The sequence below is a fragment of the Cololabis saira genome, chromosome 5 (genome assembly GCF_033807715.1).
Source record: "Cololabis saira isolate AMF1-May2022 chromosome 5, fColSai1.1, whole genome shotgun sequence".
NCBI classification, from domain to species: Eukaryota; Metazoa; Chordata; class Actinopteri; order Beloniformes; family Belonidae; genus Cololabis; species Cololabis saira.
Window position 1 is genome coordinate 27,570,980 of NC_084591.1, and position 19,213 is coordinate 27,590,192.

Below are 19,213 nucleotides of genomic sequence, written 5' to 3' on the forward strand. Positions count from 1 at the left end.
TTTGTAATATAGGGCCGCATATAAAAAATTGGCCCCTTTCCTATATGTATATGTACATATATGTACATATATGGTAGATATATGTACATATATGTACATATACATATAGGAAAGGGGCCAATTTTTTATATGCGGCCCTATATTACAAACATATATGCAGCATATAGGTTCTTATATAGGTACCTATATGCTACATACACATATATGTTACATACCTATATCATCTATAAAATAGGTTAAATAGGCAATAGGTGTACATTAATAAAATCCAATAAAAACCCAAATGTAGAACTTAAACACTTTATTTAAAAATTATTTTAAAGTGCAACATTAGCTTAAGTGGCAATAAACAAAAAACAAAAAAGTGCAACATTAGCTTTCAAATAAACAGAAACAAAAAAGTGCATGCTTTCAAGTGGCTATAAACAGAAACAAAAATCAAATACAATGAAAAATAAAAAGATAGCCAAATATTATTATTTTTTGTGTGCTCTTCGGAGCTCTGTCAGCTTTTGGTTGATGGCTGCCCCAAGTTGGCCGCTGGACACTCCCGGCCACTTCTTCATTGTAGCCTCTACAGAGAAGACAAAAATAATTAGACTAAGTCTACACTCTACTTTTTAAGAGGCAGACAGCTTCTTAAACGAAAATTATGCCCGAAACGACCGTATTTACAGCTTGGCAAATGATTTTAAACTCGGAGGTATCAATCGAGTTCCTTCGGAAGCGTTGCGTAGATTTAATATATTTCCCTTTTTTTTTAAACATATGGATGAACTGAAACATCACTGTCTTATTTAATGCACTGTCTTATTTAATGCATTTCAACAGCAAAAATGAAATAAACTGCACCTGTGATAATATTATCACAGTGAGTGAATACTCTTAAATAATTTTAATAACAGAAATGAGTGAATACTCTTACAAATGATTTAAATAATCAGAAATTCGTACAAACTATGTGAAATGTACTGTAGTATGAGTCAGCTTAGCTGCACTAGCTGCAGTGTCAGCATTTTCTCATCAGAAGTAAAGGCACTAGCCGTTAGCATCCCGCTAGCCGTTAGCATCCCGCTAGCGCTTTTAGCGATCTTTTATAAGACGTTCTAGGTCAATTACCATGATACAATCTGTACCCCAGTAGTTTAAAACATTAGACATAAATGTCTTAACTCCGATTGGTTTTAGGAAAAGTATCTAAAACAAGGGCGTCGTGCCGTTAGCACGAGGCTAATCGACAAGCTAACGAGGTTGAGCCTAAAGCGGCCAGTGGTTATGAACAGCTTACCGGAGTTCACAATGAGAGGGCCCACAGACAGGAACGCTCCTCCGTTAGCTTCTCACACACACAGGATTAAATACAGTTCTTTAGTTTGTTCACAGCTTTTCAGGTCGACATCTTAACCGGGACTGGGAAAAACGTGACCCGAGACACATATAAAGCAAGTGCGCCACTCTGTGGTGGGGCGTGGTATTACACCTCTAAATCACATAAACAGGTTTAGTAACCACTCTTTTCATGTGGGTTACATATGGATAAAGAAACTATATAGGAGACCTATATGGCTTGTATAATGAACATATATGACATATGAGGGTATAAACAAGCTATATAGGAGACATATATGGCTTGTATAATGAACATATATGACCTATATGAGGGTATAAACAAGCTATATAGGAGACCTATATGCCCTGTATATGCACATATATGCACCTGATTTTGACCTATATGTGAGATATATGCAGCCTATATGGAGCATATACCAGGCATATATGTGGTATATATGCGCATATATGATGCTTATATGTAGCATATAGGTTACATATAGTTGCATATATGCATCATATAGGTTCTTTCCATGTGGGCAAAACTGGTCCAAAACCACACAAGACGCCAAAATACAAAAAGGGACCTCTATGTATGTTTGTTTCTCTTTTTCTTACGTAATACTTAAGTAATACTTCCTCCTAATAATACTTCCTCTTAAACTTTTAATAAGTAATTTTGTTCGCGGGTTACTGATGTTAGAATTGAAGTGACTTGGATTAAAAGTGACCCCCCGCCCAGCAGAGCATTGGTGGATTGTAATAGTAATGTGGATTGTAATAGTAATGTGATAGTAATTGCAATAGTTATCATTCTGCACTAAAAATCCTGTTTAAAATAAATATAAAGAAAGTATATTTTCATTCAAAGTAAATTAATCATATAAACCAAATCTCTATTTTGGGTGTTAAACATCCTCTAACTAATCCTCTAATGTTATGCATGCCATTTTATCACGTGCTGTACACTTTAAGCAATAAGTCTCTTCTGCACCACCCATTTTTCCAGACTAGTTGTGAAGCCATTGTGTTTTTAGGGTAACTGTTGAATATGTCCGATGCAGTGTTTTTTTTTTTTTTTTAAGTTTCTTGTTGGTTTGTATCTCGTAAGAAAGCCCCTATGAAACCATATGAAATCTATTCTTTAGGGTACATTTGAATAATGATATGTCCATCTCCTGGAGAGTTACTTTGCTTGAATTTGCTATAATTCTCAATTGGTAAATGTCTTATTTTGATTGTTTTATCCCTTTATGGTAGAAACTTCGTTATCATTGTCCAAATACCTGTAAACCTAGTTGTATACAGACTGTATACCACAAGATTCTCAAGTTTTAAGGACTTGTCTGTTACGACCTGCAGAGTATTATGATTGGTCATGGTTGATATTCTCAGAGCCAGATCAATTCATGGTGTCAGATTCTAAAATCATTTATGTCAAATGAAATATCATCCTGATTAGAATTCTGCATTATGTATTGCTCAAGCCAGAACTTGTATTTTCTTTTAAGGTGGAGAAAACAACAGCTATGAATGTCCCAGCTATCAGGAATCTGTTGACAACGTACCAGATGGATAAATCAGACACCAGTGACTCAAACACAGAGGAAGATGAGGATAAACTGGCAAAAAAGAAGGAATGTAAGCTAAAACAGGCAATATTTGAACAATATTTATATGCAATTTGTTGTTGAGATCTTTGAGTTATGTCAGTACCAAATTGATGTGTGGAGTTATTACATTGTGTGTCTGAGAATGGTCAACTCTTCCAAATATTATGTGCATTTGATCATTATTTTATTATTATATTTTATCATTTTTATTTGATCCACGTTCTCACATTATCCATAGATTTAAGCCGCACCCTTCGGACTAGGCAGTTGGTCATAAACTTTCATGGTGGTCGACCTGTTCTGAGTCTCAGGGCACCGCTGGACCTCGTTAACTTCACAACTTCCTATCCCCGTTGGCCCATAGAGTGTGAAGTCATCAGTGATGTTATCCAACACATAGGTATTTTTTTTCTCTCTCTCTATAATGCAACCAGGCTTGTTACTGACGTGCATAAAGACCTTGCACAGTCAGTAATCAGTCTACAACAGTTTTAAACACAGAATGTCGTAACAGCGCGCATGTGCTTCATAGAGTGGGAACCTCCTGAACCAGAGCCTTTCTATCAGCCCACCGGAGATGAGAGGACACCCATGCCAGTCACAGAGCAGCAGGGAAAGGTTGTTTACTGCAGTGACCTTGGTAAATCCTAGCAAAAGCCTTGTTTGATTGATAGATTTATCCATACATTTATCTTTTTTATATGGAACTATTATGGGTTTGACCTGAACATTGGATAATAGTTCAACTTCTGCAAAACGTATGTGGCCTATGAGTATAACACACTTGTACAATAATGTGTAAGAAATCAGCGTAGTACTTCAGAATACCGGCTCTCATGTATTGCCTTATATGTTGTACCACTAAAACAATGGGATTCAATTTTTCTTTCTTTTCAAAACCTTGATTTTCTGGTCCGTGATCCACATCCTACTCTTCCTTTTAAGGTACCGTGTGTCACTATTTTACCCACTCTCGTTTTGGGGGAAGCAGGGGGCCCATTAAGAGTGCTACTTCCCAGGACAATCACACAGAGTTCACCCTTGAGTTTGAATCACGCTTTGAGAGCGGCAACCTTCAGAAGGCTGTCCAAGTGTGAGTTCCTGCAATGTCAAAGATTTCTATTGATGCTTTTCAGCAATTACATTTTTTTAAGCCTTGTCGATTCATTACTGTAAAACTTTCTCTCTATGTCCTTTCTGTTCAGGGGTGTGTATGACTATGAGCTCATCCTGCGTACAGACATGTATACTATGAAGCACACACAGTGGTTTTACTTCAGGGTTAGGAACACAAAGCCAGGAGTGACTTACCGCTTCACCATCGTCAACCTGATGAAGAGCAACAGTCTGTATAATCAGGGCATGAGACCGCTTATGTACTCTGAGAGGGCTGCTCAGGAGGATGGTGTTGGATGGAAACGCACAGGTTCCAATATCAGATACTACCGGAACTACAGTCGGGTAGGTGTTGTCTGGATCTGCTGCAGTCTGGGTCGTCACAAGCAATTTGGTCAGTCTTCTTTTTCAGCAGCTGTTACCGTTAATTTATGAGATTGAAAATGAACTTTACAGCAGTTAACTAGGTAACCGAAACTTAACGAGAATGTAATATTGTTCTCAGAAGGTGTGGGAATAGTACTACTCTAATTGTATAAAAGAAAAAAACAGATTGAAATTTCACATTGAATGAAGACGTCATTAAAAATAAGTAACGTGAGTTGAAATCAATAAAAAACCTATTATACAAATGGTTTATAAACGGTTGACAGTAAAATAAAATAAAAATAAAATAAAGAAAGATAACAAGATAAGAAAGATAACAAGATAAGAAAGATAACAAGGCAGGAAAAAAAACTTCTCTCTGTATCTGTTTAGAATATAAAGGAGAACAGCAGTGACCCAGCTGGCTTGTACTCCCTCACCTGGACTCTGCAGTTCCCCTACGAATCAGACACCTGCTACCTGGCCCACTGCTATCCCTACACCTATTCACACCTGCAGCGCTACCTTGGGCAGATTTCTTCCAATCCAGCAACGGCGTCATACTGTAAAGTGCGCATCTTGTGCCAAAGCCTTGCTGGGAATGCCGTGTATGTGCTGACAATAACATCTCGGGGGGCCAACCGGAGCGACAACAAGAATAAGAAGGCTGTGGTGGTGACGGCACGAGTGCACCCCGGGGAAACCAACAGCTCCTGGATTATGGAGGGATTCCTGGACTTTCTGCTTGGGGACTCAGAAGATGCCCAAGTACTCAGGGATAATTTTGTTTTCAAGGTGCTCATCTTGAAGATAATACAATGTAGTTTGGTTGTGTTGTGTTTAAGAGTGAATTTGATGAAGACAGTTAGTACTGTGTATTTTAAAACAGTAAAATCCTCCAAAATCTAATGTTCTAAATTCTCATTTTAAAATTGACTGCATTTTTGCAATTTTACTTGTGGCAGCTGCACTTGATGTATTTTCTCCTGTGTGGTGCTGCAGGTGGTGCCAATGCTGAACCCAGATGGTGTTGTGGTGGGAAACTACCGTTGCTCTCTAGCAGGCAGGGACCTCAACAGGAACTACCAGACCGGGCTGAAGGATTCCTTACCTTGTGTGTGGTACACCAGAAAAATGGTGGAAAGGTGATAACCTGCTTATACATTAACAAACCCAAACCGCTGCTTTGTTATTGAGCCTCGACTCTCAGCCGAAGAACAATTTTTTGAAATCATTATTTCAAATCAAGCTTTAAATCATTGCATTGTGTTTGACCACTGTTTGTTATTTGTCATGTGACTCTGTTTCAACACACTCTCTCCAGACTTATTGCTGAAATGGATGTAGTGCTTTACTGTGATTTTCATGGCCACAACCGTAAAAATAATGCCTTCATGTATGGGTGTAACAACCAAGATGAGGCCTCCCTCAAATTCCAAGAGAGAGTCTTTCCACTAATGATGAGCAAGAATGCCAATGACAAGGTAAACTTGCTTTTCGTGAGCTAGAGAAATAATGTTGGGCTTTCAAACATTGTTTACAATTTTTAAGAAGTACAATTTGAAAATTCTCACGTGTCATTTAATATTTATCACTTTTGAGAGACAATATATCAAGTATTTGCACAATTAACAATCCAGCTACGACTTATACACCTTTTAAACTCTTCTCAGTTCTCCTTTAAGAGCTGTAGATTCAGTGTGCAGAAGAGCAAGGAGGGCACAGGACGAATTACCATGTGGAGGCTTGGCATCAAAAACAGCTACACCATGGAGGCCACATTTGGAGGATCCACTCTGGGTGAGCATATATGCTGCGTTTGTGCTGACATTTTTTAATTTGTGAGTATCTTGCATGAGCTTCTACAGCATAATCTTTGTCAACATTAGATGACAGGAGAGGAACCCATTTTACAACTGGAGACCTAAAGTCCCTAGGTTTTTACTTTTGCGACACCCTGCTGGACTTCTGTGACCCCGATTCAACAAAAGTGAGCGTGCGTTTACATAGAAGCATGGATTACATTACAGGAGCACGATTACTCTAAGAAAAGATGACATTTTATGAACCAAAATATACCTGAATATTGTTTATTTTCTTTCATTTTTAAGTTTGCCGTTTAGATGTGATAAATGTGCAAATATCCAACATTTTTTTATATCTTCTTTATTTCAGGTCACCAACTGCTTAACAGAATTGTATGTGTTGCAAAAGGAGATCAGAGAAACATCTTGCAAAGATTTGGGCACTGACACTAACATCTCTCTCTCTGACCTGGAAACAAAGTAACGTAGTATTTGTTTGATTAAATAACTCAATCAGATCAAATTTAGATCACAGGGATTTATAGAGTTTCTTCTTTTCTGTTTCACAGCACCAGTGGATCCAATAGTACAGATTCAGATGGACTTCCAGCTCATTTGCTGCATCAGCCACAAACTGTCTATCCAGAGGTAATATGCCAAATATGATATCCTTGGGAATACATCGTTTATAACACTTAAGTAGTTTATTTACTTTGAAACTTATATTACATTTGACACTGTAAAAATGTGTTTCGATTAAAATATGCTCATATTATTTTTCTCCCCAGCAAACTCAAGTGAAGAAGAAGAAAAAACACTTGAGAACTCGGAAAGAAAGGAGCAAGCTCCGAAAAGACAGGGTGAGTAATAATAAGGAGCCAAAGGTCCAGTTCAGCAATATGATCAGAGAATAACTCAGGTACATCTGGCTTGTATACGCACTTTGAGTAGTTGACAAGACTAGAAATGTGCTACTTAAACAATCCCTTTACCTTTTAAATTATTCAGTGGTTTATTCAAATGATTAATCTGTTACTACCTTAAAATGAGACTAAAGAGTGAATGGTATTTTTCAGGAGTCTAACGAACTTCATGACAGGGCAGTTAATGTGAGCATCCAAGAACAGCCTGTTCTAAGACCCAGGGGGAAACTGCAGGTATGAAGTTAAATTTGAATGCATTTGGGAGACAGAGCCATCGGGGCAAAGAAGCAAAGAACTAAGCTATGATTTCTAAATGTTATTTCTGTCTGAAGCATAAAGGCCTCATAAGAAAAAACAGGATCTCTCTTCCCACCACCAACCCTGGTGAGGTAAAGATGACTTGATCCGACACAAAATCATCTTATTTTTCCTTTTTTCTATAAGCATGCACTTTTATACAAATTCAACTAATTTTTCATTAATATTGAGAACCCTTGAAAACTCAAAAATATATTTTTGTAATAACAAAACCCAATTTTGTGATTCTGAATTTCAATCTAAGGGGTAGATAATTTTTTTCAGGACAACTATGTGGAAAAGCGGAGCACCACATATGAGCGTCACAAGACAGAAGCCCGTCCAGATGGCAGCACACACACAACTACGTCACTTCACTCAGGTAAGGTTTATTTGGGAATTATTTGGGCATTTAGAGCTGTTGGAAATGTTTCTCTGTAGATCAGCACACTGGAATTTATTCACAGGAAGCCAAGTGATGCACAGGAGTCAGCGGAGATACTCCTCTCAACTGCTGTCCCTGAATCCTCTCCTCCTGCCTTCACTGAATCCCCTACAGCTCAAACAGCAACATCACTGCACTCCAGTCTACAGAGGTTTGTCTCACATCGGTTCCATTTGGTCTCTATAACCTTTCTGTACTGAAACTTATACCTCTATTTTAGGACCGGCACCTTCCATTCCAAGACTCTGCAGGTAAACTCGAAAGAAAAATCTCGTCTTCAACAACAGACATGCATGTTCAAATTCACAAGTGCCTCCTTTTCTGTGGCAGATCTCACTCGTCCGTGTTTGTCTGGAAGGTTCCAGCGGTTGGTCCAACAAAAAGGCATCTCACAGCTTTTATGACAAACAAGATCAGTGATCAACTTATCTTAAGAGACAGAAATTCAGTCCAGGCCTTAGAACGTCACTGTGAATTCCTCCAACTCCAACAAAGACATAACCAGGAGGAAACAGCAGAGCAGGGACCAGGATCAGTTCTCTGAAGATTCATCGGCACATCTTTAATGAAGTTATTTTTTTCCATGCCTTTTTTTTTATCTCTTGCAAAAATTTAAAATAAATGTTAAGCTATAATTGCTGGCTAACTTGACAGCTTGATGGTGTGGTGGAATAAATATAAGTGACTGAGGAACCAAACCAAAAAGATGGTCCTCAGTCCCAGCCAGTAGGCTTCAAGTTAAGCATTTCAGTCAAACAAAGATGCAAGACCACCACAGATTTATACTTCAGTGGGGGATAAAAACCAATTTATAATCTGAGAACTATGAACTGATTCCTGGGGGTAGGATACTATTAATACAGATAACAAATAGAGGAGTAAAGCTCAATAGATGTTGTTTTTAATCAGACAAATTAGGATTATCAGTAATATTGGAATTTGTACTCTGCAAAAGCATTTCTAGCCAACAGGACAAAGGACATCTAGAAGTCCAAGAGTCGGGCCTGTTCTATGCTGGCTGGTACCAGGATGTTGGCAGTAGATGCTCTCTAAAAAGAATTACAGCCTTCAAATACTTTGCTTTTATCTCTTTATGGTGTCCAAAAACCGCTCAGGATCAGGTTTTGACCCAAGGTTTCCCAGCCGTAGAAACCTTGTCCTTCCATCTCACATTGATTTTAAATTGCGGCTGACCAGTTTGTATTGATCCTTGAAATCTTTACCTTTACAATTTTACAATGTTAATACTATAAAAATCACTGATTAGGACATTAGCAGCCTAATAAATGAAACATGGTATATGATATTTTCATTTTATTAAAGCAGCCATCAGAAATACAGAAATAAATATGTAACATCTTTTTTGTTATCTGAATCTAAGAGGTTTCAAGTAAGAATACAGCCTGACGGGCCAAGATCTGGACATCTGGGCATCAGCGTTCAGTCAAACTGTCGAAGGTGAAACTGGCTTTCTGTGTGTCTAACCATGTCCCTCAGTGCCACAAATCCCGTCAGAGCCTGCATCGTTAAGAAATACATACAAATGCCATTCAGTCACAAATACCACATGATACCTAGAAAACATCCACAACAGATTTTCAAGACCATGACAGGAATAGAATGGTTTTCAAAATAATTTGATCATACCTGTGTAAGTATAAATATGCAGAGAACTATATGGACAGCCCTCTCCAAGGGCTGTATGAGAATGGCTTCATTAAAGAGCTGAAAGAGTATCAGTGGAAACTGCAGAAGAATACTCAACAGCCAAAATCCAGCCAGCTCTGGGACCTTTCACAAACACACACAGACATTATATTCAGCTCAATATATCTCTTACATGAAACGTGAGTCGAAATTAACACTGCTATGCCTCACCTTTTCTTGCAGATTCCCACTATAACCAAGATAGAGTCGGATGACCTCAATCAGAGTCATCAGTAGAAGAACAGTCACAAGGATGAACTTGTAGTAGTCTGGCAAAGCAGGATACTGGTAGAAAAAACAAAACAAAACAGTTCAAACAAAGTGCTTTTACATAACCACATAGCCAATTTAAATCTAGAGGGGTCAATTATGAACACCTATAGGCCTGTATCAAACCTCCCCTTTCTTAGTAAAATCATAGAAAAGTTGTTTTTCAACAGTTGTATAACCTCCTGACAATAAAGGACTGTTTTGTTGTCTACCAGTCAGGTTTGTAGCCACATAACAGCACTGAGACAGCTCTAGTAAAGGTCTTAATGGCATCAGCTCCAATACAGATAGTGAAGACATTTCAATCTTGGTCTTACTGTATCTCAGTGCTGGATTTGACATTTCTGGCACACGCTTACCTGATTGGAGTCCTATCTAAAAGAAGGGACTGTTGTGTTTTTAGGTAACTATAAATTGGAGCTAACAAAATAACCTGGAGTTCCCCATGGTTATATTCTGGCATCTCTGTTATTTAACATCAATATGCTCCAACTCAATCAGATTATGAAAAAGAAAAAAATGTGTTACCATAACAATACAGATGACACAAATCTATATAAATCTATCATGTTCTGGGTCTCTGGAAAGCACCTACAACTTCTGTTGTAATAGACACTATATAAATAAAATTGAATAACTATCTCACCAGAAGACTGTAATCCAATTCCAACATTGATCAAATTAATGACTGGATGTGCCAGATTTTTGTTTTCAGTTAAATAAAGACAAAACTGAAATAAATGGGTTTGGAACCATGAAGAAAGATTAAAATTCAGCATTCAGCTTCAAGCAATGAACCTAAAAAACAATAGCCAATTTTAACTGCCACATTAAGATAGTAGTGAAGTCAGCCTATTATCACCTAAAAACATATCAAAGATTGAAGAACTGATGCCTCAACATGACTTAGAAAGACTTATCCACGCTTTTATCTTCAGTAGACTAGACTACCGTAATGCTGTTCTCACGGGTCTCCCAAAGGAATCCATCAAACAGCTGCAGTTATTCAGAACACTGCCCGAGTCCTCACGAAGACCAAGAGAGGGGGCCACATAAATCTAGTTCTTAGATCGTTACACTGGCTTCCTGTCTGTCACAGAATACATTTTAAAATCCTGCTGCTAAGATTATAAATCTCTGAATGTAGTAGGAAGGAAATACACCTCTGATTTCTTGGTCCATTATTAACCAGTGATAACCCTCTGGTTTTGTACCCCGAGTCAGAACCAAACACGGTGAGGCAGCTCCCACAATGCATCAGGGCTGCTGAAACTTTTAACTTTAAATCAAGGCTGAAAACCTTTTTCATGTACTGATACATTTCAGTAATCTACCACAATAAACTACAACCTTTATTTCGGGCATTTCTGGCACAAACATCTACTAGATGACAAGATGAAGCTGTCACGAGTCTGTTTCTGGATTGACTGGACTTGACGGTGGAAAGCATCCTGGCGTACTGCATCACAGTGTGGTATGCTGGGTGCACAGCAGCAGACAGGAGAGCCCTGCAGAGGGTGATCAACACAGCTCAGAAGATCACCGGTTCCTCTCTACACTCCATGGACAATATCGCCAGCTCACGATTTGCAAGCAGGGCAACAAACATGGTGAAGGACTCCTCACACCCAGGACATCATCTATTCAACCTGCTGCCCTCAAGCCGGCGCTACAGGGCCGCTAACGCCAGGGCTTTTCCCAAAGCCATCAGCACTTTAAATAAGTATAAAATAGAAAAAATAAATTAAAACTAAAAAAATAAAAACACACCAATCCATAAGAACAAATCCTGGTGAAATCATACAACAACAAGGGATACATACACTGTAAATGTCATTCTACTCTGCCTTGCTTTTATTTCTATCTTTAAATTATTTTATCCTATCTTACTTTATTTTATTTATTGTGGCACGAAATGGAGAAGCACTCCAAATTTCATTTTATGTCTGACAGGCAATGACATTAAAACTCTTTTTATTATTTCTATTCTAGACTTGTTTCCCCTTTAGACGTTTTACTTGTACGATGATACGTAAGATGTTTTGTAAAATGCAGGGTTCCTACACATTTTTCAAGGTCAAATTCAAGCACTTTTCAAGCACTTTCAAGGGTAATTTTCAAAATCTTCAAGCACCTTATCGCTGGGGTAAAATATCTACAGGAATATATATACTAATAATTATTTTTTACGCTTTTTATCACAATTATGTACATTGTACCGTGCTGTAAACATCTAGTTATGTTTCATCTTACTGATTTCTCCTTGTAATAACTAAACCATACAATCTGATCCCAATTTTATGAAAGACACAGAGTTATAATTTCAAGCACTTTCAAGCACTTAAACTAAAATTCAAGCACTTTTCAGGCCTTGAAAACACAACATTAAAATTCAAGCAGTTTCAAGGATTTCAAGCACCCGTAGGAACCCTGTAAATGCAGGGGTGTCAGGATTGGGGGGGACACCAACGTGATTTTAATTTTTAATTTTTTGCCAATATGCAACTCATACCATGCCATAAATTGTTAAAGGCTCACCAGAAAATACTGCACAGGGAATCATTTATTGTGCTTACCTTTCTTGTTTATTTGTCCTAAACAGCCAACAGTGTGTATCACTGCTTACTTAACTGGTATATTCGTAAACCAAAATTTTAAGGGTTTTGGGCATGTAGTGTCTACTCATCTCAAATTCTTCTCACCATCTTCCTTTTATCCTATGGGACTACTTTATGCACGATCAATTGATATATGGATGAAATATGGAGCCCTAAACAAGTTGTTTAAACTAACTGTTCATGTTTTAATACAGTTATGGTGGTAAACAGTTCTAAAAAAAAAAGGGCCCATTGCTAAGAGCACAATAAACACAGAACGTTGACAAAAAGTCATTGTTGAGCCTGTCAAATATTTTAAAAATATTGATTCAGACTAAAAAAAAAAATTTATGGAGTAGCAATACTTTCATTTTGTACACCTCAAAACGCACCGTGGATGTATTATTTTTTTAGAAATATATTTTTAATAAATATTCTACATATTCAACCTTTAAGTCTGAAAATACATTTGTTCAATTTTGAATAATTTAGGGTATTTTTATTGGGGGGGACAATTCATGTTTTTCAGAAATTGGGGGGGACATGTCCCCCCGCCCCCCCCGGGATCTGCACCCATGTGCAGAGGTGGAAAAAGTACTGAAAAATTGTAATTGAGTAAAAGTATCTTTACTTTGCTTAAATTCTACTCAAAGTAAAAGTAAAAGTACTCATCTTAAAATGTACTCGAGTAAAAGTACAAAAGTACTTCATTTAAAATGTAATTTGAGTAAAAGTTACTTTCAGTTATTTAATGCAAAAAAAGGATGAGTCACGAATCAAATCCAGCACAAGTTGTTTTAATCAACTTCGAAGCGTATTAAAGTTAAACATCCACACTTGTAAAAGCTCAGCTGAGCTCAGTAACATGATCCTTTTAGTAGTATTCAAGTATTCAAACACAAAATAAAGTGCCCAATGCCCGCAGGATCACAATAAACCAAAATAAAATGCCCACAAGATTTTCACCATAAATTTTGTACTCAGTAACGTGAGGGGGTTCAAATGTAGCAAAGTAAAATACTTGGGTCAAAATGAACTCGAGTAAAAGTAAAAATTACATATTTCAAAAACTACTTAGAAAATTACAAATTACTCATAAAATGTACTCAATTACAGTAACGTGAGTAAATGTAATTTGTTACTTTCCACCCCTGCCCATGTGTAAATGTGTTTCTTTCTCCATCCTTCCACTCACCGTCTCACCTTGAGCTGCAGCATCGCAGTTTCACTGATCCACCACCAGGGGAAGAACCACATGTTGAAATACAAAGACATCTGGAGCTGGAGGCTGGACAAAATGCGTTTGTCTGAAATCATAAAGGCAGAATAACATAAACGTAGGGTAATGAACACAAATTCAACGTCGGTGACACCAAATACTTCCTCGACACAAACGTTACACACCATGAAGCACAACTTAACCCTGAAATATGGTTCTGCGTTAAATCGACGCAGATCCTACGGCGTACGGTGTGCGTCGACGCGCATCCCTACGCCGTAAGCTCTGCGTTGGTGTAACGCGGGACCATAAATCAGCCTTCATGCTGCTCCGCGTTAGCACCGATGCTAATCCGCCTCTAGCTGCAGCTGCAGAGTTTGTGTTACCGTGGGGCGAAAACGCGCCGTTGTCTTTAGAAAACGTCCCAGACCGACTCTGGTCAAACAGGACATTGCGAGAAAAGTCTTCTAAGCGCTTTCTAATAGCGTCTGGAAGATCCATCCGTGAAAAACAAGACGAGCGAAGGAAGGAGGAAACAGAAACCTCCTCTTCCTCAGCGCAGCGCTGCCCTCGTTTCCATGGATACGAGAGGAGCCACTTCATCATACATGTAGAAGATGGATCAATGTTTTCTACGAGATACATATGCACGCTTTCCGTAATATTATACACAATATGGTTAAAAACATGGAACACGACTTTAACACTTTCCGACAATAACTTTGTTACATTTGTTACTTTGTTACATTACAGTACAAAACACTGTTGTGTTTTTTATTGTAATACCTGCTCTGAACTTCTTAAACCTTACCCACGAACCATGTATTATAATAACAAACTAAAACTAATACTGAAACTAATGGAAAACTATAATAAGTCTGGATACCCACTAATCAAAACTAAAGAAATGACAACATACATATCATCCATACAACATAAATGACTGGTACATGTGTTTCCTGCTGTGTTCATTGTTATCCAGCTGGTGATGGATCTACGGCCTTTAGCACCTCATTCCACTCCTCTTCCCTCTCTCTCCACCTCCTCTCCTTACAGGCATGTCTGTACAATTAAATATCCTGATAAATAAAATAAAAATCTGATGCACATGATGCCCACGCACGCACACACACATACACGCAGCCATGTGGGGGATTGCAACTTAATTTAAATTACTTTAAATAAAACCACATGAAACACGGTGGAAAAAAAGACATAGAGAGACGAGCAGCTGCATTTCTATCCTTCTCTCTGTCAGCGAGCGGCTGATGGCGACTAATTACTAACAGCAATATACAGCACCTGTATACCTGTATATGGACATAATGCTACTGCTGCAAACCATAGCGGTAACTTAAAGCAGCACTATGTAACTTTTCCACCTTAATCTAATATTTCCAGAGTCATTTTGATGGTACATCAACTTCCAACAGGTTTAATGAACCTCTGTCATGGTCTGAGGGGTCTGTATCGCTTTCACTGGCACCATGTAATTTTGAGGTGCATGGTAGGAACCCTTCCACACTACTGGTAAAGCACTACCGCTTTTGTCCAAAGGAGCCGCCAAACTCAACAAAAGCTGAAAGTTACATTGTGCTGCTTTAAGTGAAAATATCTCCTGCAGACCTGCAAAGTGCAGGGCAGGAGGGGGATGTTCATCATATTATTTTATTTAGCTGAATTATTATCAATTGTTAGATGATATTGGTGAATGAATGTCACGACAGGTCCACACTTTAAAATAGATTTTTTTTAAGACCTTTGGAAAAAAAAAAAGAAGGCCTTTGACAGAAGGGCACTTTGAGCATCTGAGCAAAGGGGGCGGGTGCTTGAGCACCTTAGTGTGTAAAATGTAGGACCAGAATATACGTCGTGCTTACTAGGTTACTAGTTGCTATGGTATGTGCGTCACATAAATTGAACATAAACAAAGATCTTCTGCTCAAGAAATTTGTTTTTTGGCACTTCACTCGACGATTTTGTTGAAATTACCACTTCCCCTGAGGACATTGTGCATCCTGAAAACACCTGAACACTTGCAGAGACTGAAGAAAGTAAAAAATCAAAGTTTCAGCACGGAAAATGTGAGATTTGAGCATTGGAAAGATTGCATTGTTTTCTGTGTGTTTCACCGCAGAGACTTTATGTATTAAACTTTATGTATTAAAGAGGGTAAAGTTTAGAATAAACTTAAATAAATTAAATTACATGGAAATAAGCTTCCAGACATGAACTTTCATCAAACAGGATTTATTGTAGCTCATATTTGTTTTCTCAGCTTAAATGGAGGAAGTGGTTTTCTTATTTAATAACGCTAATTATCAGAAATCAGCAACAGAAGGTTGTTTTATAGAAAAAATGAGGACAAACAAGTTAACATATTTCACACTTTGATGTTTTAGTCCTAAACGGACCAGGATCACCTAGTCCTGCTGGACATTGTATTACATTTATCAAGTTTTCTCTCCGGGTTTCTCTCCCATCTGGGTTTATCAACTTCCCCATTCTCCCTCAAAGCCTGTGACTTGATAATCTTACATCTTAAATGAACTATTTCTTTTGAACATGTTCACACGAATGGCAGAAACGTAAAAGATATTTCTACTCAGTTATTTTAACTTCTTTTTAATAGTGTGATTGATAATATTTTACATAGATCAACCAAAACCAGATTGTCATGTTCAGCAGCTTCCGTGGTCTTAGATCATTTTTGTCCACTTTGATACGTACTTGATATTTGGAGACTTCAACATCCCACGATTAGAGATTATTCTTTCTCTTCACAAAGATACAACACTTCTTCAAGAATTGATTATTTCTGTTAGACTCAAGTTTCCTATCAAACGTGATTTCCTCTAAAATATCAGAATATTCTGGTCTGATATCAGTAGTTTAGATTTGAACCACAAGAGGAAACAGTATCGCTGGTGTTTTCACCCTTCGTTGCCTTCTGATCAATCGTGTGATCAGTTTCCTTTAAGATGTCAGAGTTTTCAGAAGTGAATGATAATGACATGTCCAAGACGGAGTCGTTTGGGTTCTTTATTTCTCTATTAAATCACAGTCTTGATGTAACAAATGTTTTTATGTATGTGATGATAATTATTAAAGTATTGATGTTGATCCCTAAAAATCTAAAACTACCTCATTTCAAGACTCGGCAGACAGACTTTACTGATGTATTTCACTTGGAGAAGGTCGGATATGCCACGATAGACAATCTTGAATTATTCTGATATTTATAAGCCTTTCTGGAACCGTCTTACTCATTGTGAAGGAGACCCTCATCTGTGACCAGGTTTAAAAGTGGACAGCTGACCTTTTTATGAATATTTGTTCTGTGACACAGTAGTAGTGGATGCAACTGTATTACTGTTGTCCTGCAATGTACGGCGGCTTTACGGCCCTTGTACTGTTTGATCATTTTGTTCAACTATCTTTGTAATTCTGTGTTATTATTCAAGAAATTCTAATAAAACATCATTAACGATCTACGTATATAATTACAGTTGTGGAGTGAATTCTTTCTTATTTTCTGGTCTGTCCACTTATGGACGTTGGACATTTATTCTGTCACATATTTATTGATCTCTATTTAAAGATATTTCTTGATGGTGTTTTGTTGCTCAGGTTTTCTTTTGACAATGAGGAGTAATTTTTATTAGAGTAGTTTTAACTGTAGTTTTATTCCCAAATGAACGTCTTCAGGCTGTTCCAAAGTCTGCGTTTAATGCTGGTTTTGAAAAATAAAACAAGTCAGTGTTTACATGAAGTGAGGTGAACCTGTGTCCTGAACCATAACACCATGTATTATATCGTCTAAGCCGACTTAAGTGTTTTCATGTATTAAACAAAGATAACAACTGATCGAAGTCTTGAACTGAGATATTTTTCTTCATTAGATGATCTCAAGGTTCTGCAGAAAACATCAACTCTTAAAGATTTAAAATATTTTAACTTTATTTCTGACATGTTGACATCAACAACTTGAGCATATTTGTTTAATTTATATATTGAACCAGATCGTATTTTAGAAAGGAAAAAGTAACATTTTGAATTAGTTGTGGCCTAGCGCTGCGTGATGGGGAACTTTTCAGAGACAAAAGGAAAAGCTGCACAATGTCTTAATCTCAACCACTTCTTTGTTTTGATCTGTGAAACTCATGTTTGTCATTTACTGTGTATTTACATTCTCTATGTAACTTGTGTGTTTTACCCATCATTTACCCATCACCATGACAACCAGAGAGCAAAGAGGGCCTCAGCAGGCAGGACCTACAGACCATGTCCATGCTGCAGAAATGATGTGGTAATACATCTGATTTTAAAAAAGAAAAACAATTTCATGTATCAGTGTCCTCACAGTGAAACCACCAACGATGAGAAATCAGACATTTGTGATGAAACACAGTCCAGACTTGAGGGGACATGTTCATTTATTTGTTCTTATGAGGACGTAAAAACATGTGACGTGAAGTGTTCATTTGTGGAATTGTAATTTTGATCATCCATCCATGCATCCATCCATGCATCCATCCATGCATCCATCCATGCATCCATCCATCCATCCATCCATCCATCCATCCATCCATCCATCCATCCATCCATCCATCCATCCATCCATCCATCCATGCATCCATCCATCCATCCATCTTGGACAGGTTCCCAGTTCATGGCAGGACTTTGTTAATGATCTAATTTGTACTTGACAGCCAATGCCTCAGCGCTCCTCAAACGTTTCCCTCAAGAGGAAGCGTGTAGAGGAGCTCAGCCCTTCCCACCCTCCTGCCGAGCCGCTGAGCGTGTCACCCTCCTCTTGTCAGCCTCCAAGTCGGACGTTGAGCCCTCCAGACCTTCTTCTACCGCTGAACCTGAAGGTCCTCCAGTTCTCTCCGATGTGGTCTTCAGCAGCCAACCCTCTACTTCTGCTCTGCAGGACGACGGCTCCCTCAGGATCCACAACCACTCGGTGGAGCAATACCAAAAGATATACAAAGAAGTGGTTGAGGACCAGCTGAGGTCTGTTTAACCTAAAGTTGACACCTTTTTACTAAAGTTGTACTCATGACGGAAACAAAAACACTGGTACACTTTAGTGGAGGATCATCATGTAACATCTGTTTGGTTGCTTCTCAAAGGTTCAAGAACGGGAACCTTGGCGCTGGGCCGACGCATCAAACAGCGACTCTGGGAGAGACTGAATAAACCTACCATCACCTCGACAACCAGTGAAGACGGGCTCGTCACTGTCAACATGTCGTACGGGATGGGAGTCTATCCTCCCCTGCATTTCGTGGACGTCTCAGACGAACCAAAGCCACGAAAGAGAACAAGAAGCAGCCGGGCAAAATACTAAAAGATCGAATCACAAATCAGACGTGTTAAAATGATGAAATCTGTAAATAATTGTCAGTTTTTCAAACTTGAAATGTTTTGATTTTTGATTGAGTAAAGTTGTACTTTAATCTAGCGTAAGGTAGTAAAGTTGTACTTTAATCTAGCGTTAGGTAGTAATCTCTCTCTCCA

General features: G+C 38.2%; 2 protein-coding genes and 1 long non-coding RNA gene across 3 annotated transcripts; 1 reads left to right on the forward strand and 2 right to left on the reverse strand.

Moving 5' to 3' along the window:
• Window positions 1-286: 286 nt before the first annotated feature.
• On the reverse strand, window positions 287-1,486 carry LOC133444685 (uncharacterized). Its single transcript, XR_009782733.1, has 2 exons — window positions 1,289-1,486; window positions 287-574 (listed from the first exon to the last, which is right to left on the reverse strand). It is a non-coding gene; the product is annotated as an uncharacterized LOC133444685 (long non-coding RNA).
• Window positions 1,487-2,858: 1,372 nt separating this feature from the next.
• Window positions 2,859-7,556, forward strand: agbl2 (AGBL carboxypeptidase 2). Its single transcript, XM_061722768.1, has 15 exons — window positions 2,859-2,970; window positions 3,169-3,342; window positions 3,475-3,582; window positions 3,888-4,035; window positions 4,148-4,403; window positions 4,818-5,219; window positions 5,427-5,569; window positions 5,749-5,908; window positions 6,098-6,224; window positions 6,314-6,414; window positions 6,600-6,709; window positions 6,799-6,877; window positions 7,018-7,089; window positions 7,306-7,386; window positions 7,485-7,556. Exons 1-15 carry the CDS (start codon window positions 2,859-2,861, stop codon window positions 7,554-7,556), a joined length of 2,145 nt encoding a protein of 714 aa, XP_061578752.1.
• Window positions 7,557-9,209: 1,653 nt separating this feature from the next.
• On the reverse strand, window positions 9,210-14,224 carry tmem17 (transmembrane protein 17). The gene is made up of 5 exons (XM_061722557.1): window positions 14,074-14,224; window positions 13,672-13,775; window positions 9,773-9,886; window positions 9,542-9,685; window positions 9,210-9,412 (listed from the first exon to the last, which is right to left on the reverse strand). The coding sequence occupies exons 1-5, from the start codon at window positions 14,186-14,188 to the stop codon at window positions 9,335-9,337; spliced, it is 555 nt and encodes a 184-aa protein (XP_061578541.1). The 5' UTR covers window positions 14,189-14,224; the 3' UTR covers window positions 9,210-9,334.
• Between the last annotated feature and the right edge of the window lie 4,989 nt (window positions 14,225-19,213).

What these genes read in the sequence shown, in the direction of transcription:
- agbl2 (XM_061722768.1), top strand. Translation starts at nt 2,859, where the DNA reads ATGAATGTCCCAGCTATCAGGAATCTGTTGACAACGTACCAGATGGAT. An exon ending in GGGATAATTTTGTTTTCAAG is followed by an intron (nt 5,220 to 5,426) that starts GTGCTCATCTTG and finishes GTGGTGCTGCAG; the next exon opens with GTGGTGCCAATGCTGAACCC. An exon ending in CACAAACTGTCTATCCAGAG is followed by an intron (nt 6,878 to 7,017) that starts GTAATATGCCAA and finishes TTTTCTCCCCAG; the next exon opens with CAAACTCAAGTGAAGAAGAA.
- tmem17 (XM_061722557.1), bottom strand. Translation starts at nt 14,188, where the DNA reads ATGGATCTTCCAGACGCTATTAGAAAGCGCTTAGAAGACTTTTCTCGC. An exon ending in CTGCGATGCTGCAGCTCAAG is followed by an intron (nt 9,887 to 13,671) that starts GTGAGACGGTGA and finishes TTTTTCTACCAG; the next exon opens with TATCCTGCTTTGCCAGACTA. An exon ending in GTGGGAATCTGCAAGAAAAG is followed by an intron (nt 9,686 to 9,772) that starts GTGAGGCATAGC and finishes TGTTTGTGAAAG; the next exon opens with GTCCCAGAGCTGGCTGGATT.